Here is a 13,788-nt window from a genome sequence, read left to right on the forward strand (position 1 = left end):
ATTAACGTAATCTCAATAAAAAATTAAGTTCGACCACTCAGAATTTCGAGTTGAAAATATTGCTACCATCATATCATTGATTTGAGTATGTGTTGCTCGAAAGAATTATAGCATTCGGGTGAAAACATTAAGTGCGGAATTTTTGCCTTCGATTCCGGTGTCTTGGATTTATAACAATTGATTTTAATTCAGCTGAAAATAGCTGAATGCTGCTGACCTTCAGCACTTTTTGTTCGAGAACTGCTGACCGGTCAGCATATTTTTGCTGATCGATTCAGCAAAAATGTGCTGAAAACGCTGCTTTTTTCAGCTAACTGTGTTCGCTGGGATCGACAACTTAGTGTTGCCAGATTGGAATGCCCAAACGACTTTTTCCTTTCGTAATGGTTCCTCTGCCGTATCCAAACGATCCACACAGAATTTTTTAAAATAAAAAAAAAACCAAAATTAACATCAATTGATTTTATTTTTCCGTATTTTTGCATTTGGAACTACACAAATATTTTGATAGGTGGGTTATCTCATGTGTAAAATATATGGCATAAATTGATTTGTACCTAAAAAAAAAAGATAATAAAAAATGGCAATTGAAGACTAGAATTGAAATAAAACTAAACTACACCCATAAAAATTTTGGCAAATATTGAGAGAATGTTTTAAATGAAGAAATCTAATCCTAAACAAGTGTTAATCCCACCACCTTTGTTATTTATTGTGCAAACATTTAAGAGTGTGAATGCATGCCATTTGGTGAAGCATTATTTTTCTTTATACTACGAATAGAATAAAATCGATTTAAAATGTGACTCCTTATTTAACTGGCTAATTCCTCGAGCAATTCTTCTGTGCTCTTCTGTTCACTCTTGAACTTCTCCATGAAATGCTGTGGAACTGTCCACTCAAGAAGCTCACGAATATTTATCTTCAGCCTCTCAGCTTCAGACTTCGTGGCATCTTCACAGACTGTCCTCTTGCCAAATTTCAGTGAATCAATCAGCACATTGTCAATCAATCTCTTCTCAAAACCCAAAGTCTTGAGACGTTCATCTGATGAGATCTTCTTTATGAGCACTGCCACCAGTAGACGCATTCGACTTAGAGCCATTGGAGTCTCAATCATTCCCTCAGTATCGCTCTACAAAGATTCATTTTTCAATAATCAAAATTAAAGTGAATTTCAACAAAAAAAAACCACCTCTCCTCCTCCATTGACTTCTGCATCCTCTTGCTTCGTGCATTCACTATTATGCTGCGTAAGCTCGATCTTGGTGCGGAAAAATTGATTGCAAGACTCGCACATGTAAGGCTTATCCTGTTTATGTATGGCCTGCATATGCTTCTTGAGATGTGGAAGCTGTGAGAAAGCTGTTTCTTGTTCCACACAGAGTGGACACTTGAAAGGCTTCTCACCCGTATGCTTCCGGATATGCAGCTTGAGGACACTGGAGTGAGCAAAAGCTTGCCAGCAAACCTGGCAATTGATACACGATGAAAACGAAGATCTTAGACCAATTGATCCAATCATTTTACCTGACAACGATATGGCCTTTCACCAGAGTGAATCCTCTGATGCACTACCAACTGACTACGCTGCGTGAAGGCCGTGCCACAATCTGCACAGCCATGTGGCTTCAAGTTCTTGTGGATGCGCATATGCTGCGGCAAATGACCTTTGAACATCTTCTTACAAATCGGACAGAGAAAAGCCTTAACGTTGCCATGGAGGCACGATAAATGCTTGTTCAGGGCATCAGGACGCAGAAAACTCTGACAAATCAATAAAAAAAAACATTAAAACTACTGCTTATTCTTTTTTTTTATTCAATGCACAAAGTGCTTTCTACCTTGCCACATTTGTGACACGTGTAATCACGCTCATCATTGTGAGCTTTTGTGTGCAGCCTCAGATTAGCAGAACATGAAAAGGCGCTGGGACAGAAACTGCATCGATGCTTTTTGACGCCATTATGGGAGAGCATGTGCTGAGACAGCTGCAAAAGTTGTTACTTTTTAGGTCATACGTCTAAAAAAAAAGTGGTACATCACTTCTCAAAGTCATTCAAAATTTGTCTAATCGAAACAAGTGGCACTAAATTTGAAAGAAAAAACTTGAATTTATGTTACTTCCCATCCGATTTTTGTGGATTGATAACAAAACAAATTATAATGATGTCCGAATCCAGATATATTTTTGTTGAAGTCTAATTAATTCCTGAGCTAAGACAATTTTAATCAAAATATCGTGAAACTGGCTCGTTGGATATGTTCCGGTTCGAAAAGAGTTCAATAAAAAATATTACCTTCGGTAACTTATGTTACAATCTACATCGCAGGCCAAACGGTGAGAAAAAACAAGAGGTTAAGCGGATTGAGATACCAACTTGGAGTTTTTGGTGGACCCCCTACAAATTAACCTTTGGATATTTAACATGAACTACATTGAGTCTTGTCCTTCCCTTTCCACTCCTACACCATGTTTTCTGCTAGTTTTATCTTGATCTCCTTAAAATCATTTTAAGTTCTAATGGTTTTAGTAGCGTTGGTACTAGCTTCTTCCCAAAGGTCAAACTCCCTGTTGGAGTTTGAATTGGCATAACAGATGTCACCTAGAGTGGCACCGATTCTCTTAAAAAGCATTCCTAGTGTTAAATAAGGACCTACTCCTACAGAGGGATATCGTAGATAGGAATTGTGAATGTTAACGCAGTTCATTTTGGATCGTGGTAAGTTCCATTTTAAGTGACATTTTCGGTTTATTGTGAGAATTTTGCGAGAAAGATTCCCCCTGAAAAGCTATGCAAGCCATTGTTAGGAAGCGTCAACCTCGGGGCAGGTCTAGGACACGGTGGTTGAATCAAATTCAAGAGAATCGGCAGGCGTGGGTTGCTAAACTGGATGTCATGGGCTCGTGACCCTAATAGAAATAAACGATTGAAAATGATAATAATGTGAAAATTTTGCGAACATTTTGTTCAATATCAATTGCATTTCTCTGTAGAGAATCATCAATCAGAGGCTCTGATTCAGAGCAAGTAACACTCAAATCATCCAGTCTTCTCCGGAGCGGAGATAGGAAAAATTCTTGCCTCTACCCACGATCGAACTGGAGAACTCTTGTTAACTGATGACTGCTCTGTCAACTGAGCTATTACACTATGCAACAAATTGACAACTTTATTTGGCACACGGATCTCACATGGTACGTTTGGTAGAGTCGAGTCTCCTGATCAAAAATCTGTTCTTGGTTTTTCTCCTATACGCCACAATTTTCTTTAATTATTTTTTTTTTGTTTTTGCTGTTTTGTCTCATATTATAAATTATACCTCCGGTTCTAATGTACAGAACTTAATAAATGGACATCCGTTGGAAAGGTATGAAATTGTGCTTCAACTGGAAAATGATGTGATATTTTTAGAAAACTTTGGGGTCAGAAAAACAAAATCTAATTAAAACTTCTCAAAAATGGCCTAAGAAAGCAACTTTTGAAAAATCATATAAAGTAAACTAAACTAAATATTAATGTACTGTCTTTAGCACACAATAGATTCCACATAAAACTACATTTTTGCCATAGAAGACATCTTGCTCCGACACCTCTAAATGCCTTATTTTTTTGATTTTAGTCAGAAAATTTTCCAGAAGAAATTCTACAAGAACATCCTCGGACGAAGCGGGGTGTACCTTTCTGGGACTGCCTACGAACAAGCCTGGGCAGATCCCGAAAGTTTACTCGAATTCTCAAGTTGAACTAAAAACCACAGAGTGAAACATTTCACTCCCTAATGGTTGCAATTTTATATGCGTTGCTCGCAAGAATTATAAAGTAAAAGCGAAAAATCACATTATAGGATCGTACCAATATTTAATGTTTTCTTTTATCTTCGGTTTTTTAATCTCATCGATCTCTTTCGAAAAATGCAAGGTGAAAAGGCCTACATTTCATAGCCGACATGTAAACGATCTTACACGATCTTACTGACTAGACTAGACCGAAAGGCTCTCGGCTCGTTTAAAACGCAAACCTTCATTTGGCTGGTATTGGTCACCTTCAAGGAAGTAAATTCATGACATATCGTCAATTGGATCACTAACTGTACTAACTGAATTTGCTTTGTACCTGCATTCGTTACAAACGTGAAGCTGTGAAGCAGTGATGCGTCGTTTCCGACGAATGCAGATACAAAGCTGTGGGAAAGTCTTGAATATTTCTGTCAGTCTATTGTTTGTTTACTTTTGAATTGTCAGTTCAAATTCACCACTTTGTCCCATTTTGGGACAAGCGCCATTTTGTAATTTGCCTTTCAGGCAAGACTGCTAAAAAGCTCAAATTTCCTCCCTTCTGGCAACACTGTAGTGAAAAAGCTTCTTGGAATAAAGCATTCTTGATGTATGGACGCTTTTTATTTCTACTGTGGAAAAATCTACAAATTTCTTGTCTTGTGTTAAGCATCGGGATCTGGATTTGTCTTTATAGTTCACTCTAGTGCAGAGATGTGCAAGAACCGTTTGAAACCGAAAAAACGTAAAATAAAGCTTGTGCGTCAATGGTCAAAACGCTACCTGAGCAAACTTATTTTGACGTTTATTCGGTTTCAACGGTTCTTGCACACCTCTGCTCTAGTGGAATTGTGTATTCCCGATATTGTCAATTCAGGCCCAGTGTCGAGCCGTCAAATTGGTTTCCGTGTGGAAAATTCTGAAGGAATTGTGCATTCCTGTCGTTGATGGATTTTCGCCCTTCGAGCGGGATAAGGCTCACGGTTTGATATGTATTTGCAGGTACATTGTACTATCTCAGATTACCTTGAAAGGGATTTTATCAGGCGTGTTCTGATTTTATCACAGGTACTTTGTTGAGGATTGTCGCCCAATAGAATCTAACTTTATCACAGTTGTGTCTCATTATTATCACAGGTAAATAACCTCACAAAAGCAAACGCAGTTAGCACAGTTGCTGATCCAACCGACGATATCTGAACCGTTCTAGTGAGTTATCATAACAAATATTGTTGATTGCTTGAGAAGAATTCAATTTGGTTGCGGACCGACTTACCACGACCGATCTCATCATGTAAACGGTAGAAACCACTGTATCACAGATTGTACAAGATAATAATAATAATAATAGTGGCACAGCTTTCCATAGAGGAACTTAGGCTTTTCTGCAAGGGGAGTTCGGAACATTCATTATTACTTTTCAAGTGTAGTGAAGCACACTGGATGCAATCCGAACACCTTTAACGCCAGAAAAATTCCTGGTGGCCTAAAGCGGATTCGAACCCGGGACCCTTGCATCATAGAGCAAGTGCTGTACCACTTGACCTAACGAGTGCCCACAGATCGTACGGAACCTAACATCTTCTCTTATCCTACGACCATCGCCGTCTTAGCGTTTTTCTACTTACTTGTCCTCCACGTGCAAACTGCTTAGGACACAATTTGCATTTGTAGGGCTTCTCACCGGTGTGGATCCTAAGATGGAGCCTGAGGCGTTCTTTGATCGGAAAGGGCTTGTTACAATAGTCACAGATGTACTGAACATCACTCCCATGCTGCGAAGCTATATGATTTTTCAGGCATCCCGCCTGACGAAATTTCTTATCGCATTGAGAACAAGCATAGGGTCTTTCGTCGTTGTGAATTCTTGAATGCTTTCGTAGATCATTGAGACCTTGGAAGATCTTTTCGCAGACATCGCAAATGTACTTCTTCGTGCTTTTCTTCTTCTTTGGACTGTTGTCAATCTTTGGCTCAAGCTGTGGATCAGGCTCTGACGATTTTTCAGGCTCATCCTTTGGTTCAATCTTTGGTACCCGATCATGTTGACTGGTATTTTTTGTCTTGGCAGCAGCAGCAGCTTTTTCTGCTGCTGCCACTTTTTGAGACAATCTTCGCGATTTTCTCATATTTTTTCTTCTTCTTTGGTTGAGAGAACTTTTGGCAAGAACTATTTTTTTTCTTTTTTGGTATTTTTCTAATGTCACATAATTATTTTTAAACTTTAATTCACTACAAATTGCACCACCACCAACGAGTTCATCACAATTTCTCCATCAATTTTTGGAGAGATGATGGAAGTAGAGAACCAACACCTGGGTTAGTAGCGTAAAATACTATTGAAATTTTTTCCTATACTACACTTTCTGTCTCTTTCTCTGCTTCTTCATTCTGCCTTCCTCCACAAATTTGTTTGTGCTATTTTTTATTTGTTATTTCGATAAAGAACACCCCATTACTTATGCATGCACATGGAGTGGACTTTATTTTCTTCCACACCGTGAGGAAGCTCAAACAATTGAATGTTAAGGAAGAAAAGGTTCTTTGGGTCAGAGATTACATTTGCTATATTCAATTTTCCAACAAACACGAGCACCAAAGTTCTATATTTTGCCTCTCAAAATCCACCAAATATAACTTCACTTAGGAGGGAAACTAAAGCAATTTTCTGTGCCCCAAGAGAAGAAGGCACCCAATATTTGTCAGCGTCATCAGAAATTCAATACAATTTTGCAAGACTGTACCAACAATATTGCCTTATCGCAGTTTCCAATTGTTTAAACACTGAGCTTTCAATCGAAGAGAATGAGAATGAAAAAAAAATAACCACGGCAATTAATGGGGCGAGTCTTTTGATAACGAAGAGAGAGAGAGAGTGGGAAAAACGTGCGACTCTGCCACAATTCACGGTGTCAACTGACGACAAATGAAGAGGAATTTCTGGTCGGTGTGCCAGCTTTTTTATCGCACCCATAGAGTCACATAGAGAGCTATATCATAAAATAATTGTGATCGCGAGTGTTGTGCAATGTGCCAGAGATTCTGCTAAAATTAGGCCACTTCTGGTTGTAATATCATTTTGCTTATACCTATTGTGCTTATTAGTATATTCAAGGGACGATGAACGGATATTTTTAGCTATTGATTCTATTTGCAATTTTAATGATAAACCTAATAAAATTGATCTAATAGCAAAAAAAAAATCAATTTCGCTTAGCACCTCTTATGCGTCATGCGTCTGTTGCTGTCTTAGCATTGGTGACCCAGCCTCCGAAGGAAAACGATAGAAACACTGCTGCATTGGCTTAATAAACATAGATAGATTTATACTTAGCGTAAAGGCAAAAGAGGCAAAAGGATACATTCAAAAACGATTAGGAGAGCGCGAGCGTAGGGTAGTTTCACGCATGTATTACTTCCGAAAATACACATTTTTGAGACTATAAATATTCTTCTAGGAATTGTGCTACGTATTTTTAGATAGGAAATACTCAAGAGTCTAACAAGACATAGTTTAAATACGGTTCATAATCGTTTGGTAAATAAGTTTTGAAAAATAAAAGTTTAGCTACGTGGAACTGCCCCACTCTCCCTACCATTAATCTTATCGAGATAACAGTTAGATAGACTCTCTCAAATTCCGATATTTGTGCCTCTGGCACACCTTTTAGATCGGTAAAATTTCATGAAATCAAAATTCGCGTCCTTTTCTTTCTAAAAAGATTTGCGTACGACTAGACTATCTTATGTCCTTGACAGACTTACAACTTAAGCTGAGAGACGGCTTAATAGAAAATGATGGAATTATAGTTTGACCATTATTTCTAACATAGGGTAAATGTCCTAATTCAAAACCATTTCCAGACGCTTTAACTTTGACAGAAGATTCAACACATTAAGTTCATATTTTTTCTGAAGAGAATTACATAAATTTGCTCCTTGACTCTTCTAGAATGTTACTGTTTAGTGAAAATTCTTTAAATATAATTTGAAAACTTCTTAAACACAACAAAAATACGCGAGTGTAAAATGTTGCTATTGGAAACAAATTATTCCAAATGGAGACAAGGGAAAGTTTTAATTGGAGACAAACAGTGTATAAGTGAAACCGCAACAAAATGCTTCCAAAACCTTGTTGAGTTGCTCCTGAGTGCAGGATTTGTTCTTATTCCTGGTCTTTTCTCCTTTCCTATCTAAAACAATAAGAAAATCTCTCCAAAAAAAAATAATATTTCCGGGGTTTCCTATTGAAGCATTTGCAGACACTTCATAAAAACCCTTTTTGTTCACGAAATAGGTAATTATTTCATTTAAAAACATCACGTGCCGTTAACAATAAAGATTAGCAATTAATTTAACTAAAATTAGCCAGAAATATGACATAAATGTTAAACAAAACGAATAAACAACAGTCACCTAATTGTGTTTTTCATTGGAAAACATGGTCGATCGATGAAAAATTCGATGGTGAAAGGGTACACTTTTAATTTTTCTGAGAAATTAACAAATTAAAATTTGTGAATATGAATGGATTTTCGTTTTATTTGGATCAACATTAACTAAATAATGAAACTGTGGTACAGAAAATATATAAATATAATAATTTAGTACTGTATTTGTCATGAAAACAATGCCGTTTCCATTTAGAGTAGCGAAAAATTTCCATTTGGAGCAGGTTTTGAATTAGCTTAATTTACCCTAATTCCGCTAAGCTGTCTCTCGGCTAATCCTTAGGTCTGTCAAGGCCCTTACTCTTTCGGACTCAAAATGGGACTGACCTAAATTTAATTTAGTGTGATGTTCTAAAGAAGAACAGTGCGGAAGAGTAGGACAGACATACACAGATTTTTAGAGGCATGAATTTTGATTTCATAAAATTTTACCGATCTAAAAGGTGTACTGGTGCCATTATGGCTTCAGCACACCTTCTAAATAAGGAATATTTCATAAAATCAAAATTTACATCCCTTTCTTTCTTAAGTTTTGCATGTAATCTATCCTACTTTTTCGCACTGTTCTTCTTTTCTTGCACATCACACCAAATTAAATTTAGTCTACTGTATAATAAAAGTGTTATACAAATTTCAAGATAATTCTCCAGGGTTTGGAAATAATGCTTAAAGTCAAAACAAAAAAAAAATGTCTCTAATATGCAGGATCCCTTTTATTGAGAAATTTTTCCTACATAAGCGTAGGTAATTTGCTTCAATGTGGACACCAATTTCTCTAGTGTGTAGAGGCCATAAAGCATTAGAGAACCAAAATTCTTATAATCTTTAGTATAGCGTTTTTGGTTCCATCAAGCAAATTAAGGGAAGGCTCGCTACCTTCGGGCGATATATGCTTCGAACAATTCTTTTTTTTTTCAATGTGTTATTTGAATTTGAATTTGTCTGTCTCTCTTACAATGTCTGATTAGATAGGAAAAAGCAGAATACAAGGTAAAGAAAAATGAAAAGAAGATTAAGTCAGAAAAATTAAATAGAGAAGAGGAAAAAAAGTGAAAGAATATAATTCCAATAATTTTCGGATATTTTTTAGAGGTAGTCCAGGCGAGCACTTCGTCCAAACATACCTATGGCCGGAATATTTGCCATTTTGAATTGTTGAAGGTCAAAGTGTTGTTGACTTTTGGATTATCTTCAGAGGGCTCGTTTTTCAACCGATTTGGTTAAATTTCGATATTCTGGAAAGGTATTGAAATTTCGAACCCGGCTGCATCAGATTTCATCGGTAATAAATCGGTTAAGTACTGATTTTTTTGATTTTGGCTATTTTGTACCAAAAATCTAATGGAGATGCTTCTTATAGGGCCTCTTAAGTCAATTCACGTTAATACATTTTAACAAATAAGCCGGAAAATTGTTAAAAACCTGTTTAAAAATTTCCTAAATTTTCGGTGTCATTTCTGTGACTTTGGATAACATTCTGTTATGAAGTACTACTGGCGATTTTGAGATGCTCACGGGCAGTTTTCTTTACTAAAACAGCATATTTTGTCATCACTTCATCTCATTTTATCACAGAATTGTGGAAAAAAAGATTTTCCTAAATAGGGGAAACTGGGGCACCACCAAACATGGCACCACTGCGATTTTTTAATCGGATATTGGATATCAGAGGATAAGACCGATAGGAATTTATAGGCACTATAGGGATGCTTGTCCACTGAAGGAATGGTCGAGATAGTCCAAGTAGTTTAGAAATAAAAATTAGTATTTGGTGGTGCCCCAGTTCCCCTACACAAAACAGTGTGAAATGTGACGTTTTAAAAAAAAAATTCAGTTCTAAACCTCTTCTCAAAAATACGTAGAGAAATGGAACAAAATGGTCCGCGAAGAGCATAAAAACTGGAGAACTTTAGTTTTGGCATTCTAGCAAAAGCTCTCCAGGAATGCTGTTACTTTTCACTCAAAATCTGAGAATCGCAATTCTAGCAGTTGTGAAAAATCTTCCGTGAATTCTTCATTTTGATTTTTTCACTACTGAGAGCTTCGCGAAATCTCAGAATTCATACCAATGTCACTAAATTCTTTTGTAATATTATATTATTAGGGGAGATATTTTTTATGCAAATCTTTAAAATTAGTGATTGCAGCGTTTTTCTGAAGTATTTCAAGAATGCGATTAGGCATACATATGTTTAGATTTTTGAAGAACTTATCTTCAGGCTTGTTCTAGGCATAGAAATAGCAGATTTTAACTCCAAAACGTAAGTATTTTGGCGATTATCGGCGTAAATATGGCAAATAAGAACACTTTGCTATGTTATTCTGTAGTATTTTGTGTAAATTTCTCTTTATTTGTCGTCGTCTTACAGCCGACGAGACACGGCCAATTCCCGAGTAGATCTAGTAGAGCTAATAAGTTAAATTGATTAAATATCGTCCAAATTACTAAATAAATCGTTTTTGCCATTATTTAATAAGACTTCAATCTTGTTCTGGATATCTCTTAATATCTATTAAATCCCCCTGTCTCTATTTAATCAACCTATCGCAAATAAAAGAAAGATCCTCTTAGATTCAATAGATAACATAATTTTACACCATTTTCACAACTTTCTCGAGAAAATAATAAAAAAATTCTATAGTCGTCGTCGTCACGCATGTCTCGCCATTAAAGTACCAAAATGAAAAGACAAAATGACAGAAGGGCCTAAATTACAATGCCAGAAAGTATTAATTCATCAAATTTCTGTCAAATGGCGTTCTGTACACACAACAGACTCAATCTAAAGCTTACGTTCACCACATGGATCCGAACATCTCTAGTGTGTAGTAGCCATTAGTATCTAGGTCTGAAGTTTAAAAGATATCTATGGTTTAATTTTGAAACCTAGGATTGTTTTCAGATTAGAAGTTTAGCCCAGTTTCCAAAAGTCTCAAAATCCAAAATAGCAACCAATTTAATTAGTTTCTCCGATTCAAATAGATTAATTCCCCTTAATAATCCATTTCTAAATCAAAATTTTCCAAAAATTTTAGACTGATAAGAAATTAGAGAAGTTAAGTCCTATGGCTAAGCATTAAGTCTGAAGCCCGTATAGGGTGGAATAACCGGCTATCGCCATGTTTAGGAAAAAATTAAATTCATTTAATCATAACTTTTGAATCCTTGTTACAAGATAAGTCAAATTTGACACAAAGTTACTTAGATGTATTGGCTCTAGATACGTGAAAACAATAATCCTAGAACATAACGCTGGACTACTTAAAAAACTGATTTTTATTAATATTGCAAAAATAACCATTTCGTCGCCACTTTTTACCACTTTTCGCCAGTTTTGTAAAATTTGTAACCACTTCTCGCCACCCACTTGAAAAGAACCACACTCGGTTATTTTAGGCAATGCTATGAAAAGAATACATTCACCATTTCTCTTTCCTTGTGATCACTTTATTATTACTCTCTTTAAATGATTTTTCTTCACTTTTATTTGAGAAATCAAATTATGGGGCTTTTGCAGAAAGCAAACAATGCAGATTTGACAACTGAGAATGTACGAAGTGAAGTTAGCGTCGCCTATTGAAAAGATATGGCGACAGGTGGTAAAATCAATTCCAGAATATTACCACTTCTCGCCATGCCTCATTTTTATACAAAAATAATATAAAATGAAATATTAATTGACTAAATACAAATGTTATGTATTCCACAAGTGCAATTAAATATTCAATAGACAAATTATTTACCCAAATAGGTATTTTTGGCCTGATGAAAATTTGACGACACTTAGTACATTTGGTAAGAGATGTTGGATTCGATGCACTTACTTAAAATATTGCTCTAAAAAATGATCAAAATCGTGAATCCAAAACGAATAATTATTATTTTTCGATTCTATGCGTAGAAGCAGAAACAATACAAAAAAAATTGCGACTCATTTATTTCATAAATTGCGAAAAATAGCGATTTCAATGTAAGTGGCGAGAAGTGGGGCACTGGCGAGAACTGGTGATTCCACCCTAGGTCTTTTTATCTCCACAAATATCCAAATTTTTAAATTTTTAGGCATTTTACTTTTGGTTCATTTAAGATGTTGCGGATTATGCTCAAATTAGAAATCCCTTACAAGAAGTCCTATAAGATTTTTTTTAATATACGCATTACATTGGAATCTTATAAGATATATCGTTTTCATTTTCTTAGTAGGTTTTTATAGTTATTGTGTTAAAAAAAAACCTGAGGATTTAACTTAAATGGATGTTACTGGTCATCCATTTCTTGCCTATTCTAAATAAATATTAATACAAGTAACTCAGAGGTATGGGATTTACTAGAACTTCCTGTAATGCTTGAATGATCAAATTGTGGGTGGATCTTGGTCAAAAGACTTCATCGTGAATCTTTCCTTTCGAGAATTCCCCAATTAAATTCCCTGTCTCAAGGTCTTCCTCGCTCCAAATGCCACAAACAATAAACCCGTCAATTTGTCTATTTTTATCCAAACACGCGACTCAATGGAATTACCATTTAGAATTGTGGCAATTGATCGGAAAACTTGGGAGAGTCATCAAAAAATTTAAATACTAAATCAAGGGAGAAACTTGGTGGAGACGCCTTAGTTTTTTTTTCTCTCACTCGCTCCCCCGGAATGTTTGTTCTTGAGACAATTTTATCAGTGATGCTCGTGAGTTGGTAAATATTCAACTATCGCAATACCATACCACTTAAACATTGAGCAAATATACTTATCAGTATTTGATGTCTTTGCAGGCTGGAAGGGAGCATAAAAATATGTGCTTGAAGAAAAATCGTAAGATTTGTTTTTTTCCTTAGGAAAAAAAGCAATTTCACTCAAGTCTTTCGATAGACATCATTCTGCATATTTTTCTTCAAATTTTCACCATTTCCATCGAGGATTTCGTCAAAGTAAGACCTCCATCTTCCAGGACACCTTTATAGCTTCCAAGTAATCACAAAATTTAGCAATATTTTGCACTTTTCCCTAGCAATTTTCACTATTTTCTTTTTGCACTTTTTCCTGGGTGAAACACACCTTCTTCTTCTTCTTTTTTCTATTTTCAACCTTTTTGACCAACTGCGCACCTTGCGGCGAGCACAGGAAATACTTAATTTTGGCGCACTTTTTTTGTATGCCACCATCTGCTCTGACCGTTAATACCTCATAAGTTTTAATTCAATGAATATCTCCGAATTTGGGCTATGAGAACAAATTTATTACTTAATCAGCTTACGAGTGGCTTCTTTTAACTTTCCATCGATTGTGGTCAATTTCACGCTCAATCTCATCAAATGCGTAATTTTACTTAATGGAAAAATGTCTCAATTTGCACAACTTTTTGCAAACATTCTCATTGGATTTTCACTTTCATGAACGATTTTCCACACAAAAATGCATCGTCTGTCGGTAAATCATGCATGAAAAACATCCGGAAACACTAATTTCCTCACTAGGCATATTTGTGCAAGAAATAGCTATAATTTGTCGTACTTGAGAATTTGCCCAATCATTCTTTAAAAAAAAATGCGAATAAAACCATGTG

The 13,788-nt window shown here is 35.9% G+C and overlaps 1 protein-coding gene across 9 annotated transcripts; it reads right to left on the reverse strand.

Moving 5' to 3' along the window:
• Positions 1–447: 447 nt before the first annotated feature.
• On the reverse strand, positions 448–13,365 carry LOC129802260 (zinc finger protein 569-like). 9 transcript variants are annotated; one of them, XM_055847954.1, is made up of 7 exons: positions 13,129–13,365; positions 12,973–12,998; positions 5,407–6,093; positions 1,845–1,991; positions 1,531–1,767; positions 1,196–1,471; positions 448–1,135 (listed from the first exon to the last, which is right to left on the reverse strand). In XM_055847954.1, the coding sequence occupies exons 3-7, from the start codon at positions 5,905–5,907 to the stop codon at positions 815–817; spliced, it is 1,482 nt and encodes a 493-aa protein (XP_055703929.1). In that variant the 5' UTR covers positions 5,908–6,093; positions 12,973–12,998; positions 13,129–13,365; the 3' UTR covers positions 448–814. The 9 variants fall into 9 exon arrangements, with proteins under 9 accessions (XP_055703929.1, XP_055703928.1, XP_055703924.1 ...); XM_055847953.1 differs by having other exon boundaries at positions 12,949–12,998; XM_055847949.1 differs by having other exon boundaries at positions 5,407–6,196; positions 12,949–12,998.
• Between the last annotated feature and the right edge of the window lie 423 nt (positions 13,366–13,788).

The sequence above is a fragment of the Phlebotomus papatasi genome, chromosome 2, assembly GCF_024763615.1.
Source record: "Phlebotomus papatasi isolate M1 chromosome 2, Ppap_2.1, whole genome shotgun sequence".
Taxonomy (NCBI): Eukaryota; Metazoa; Arthropoda; class Insecta; order Diptera; family Psychodidae; genus Phlebotomus; species Phlebotomus papatasi.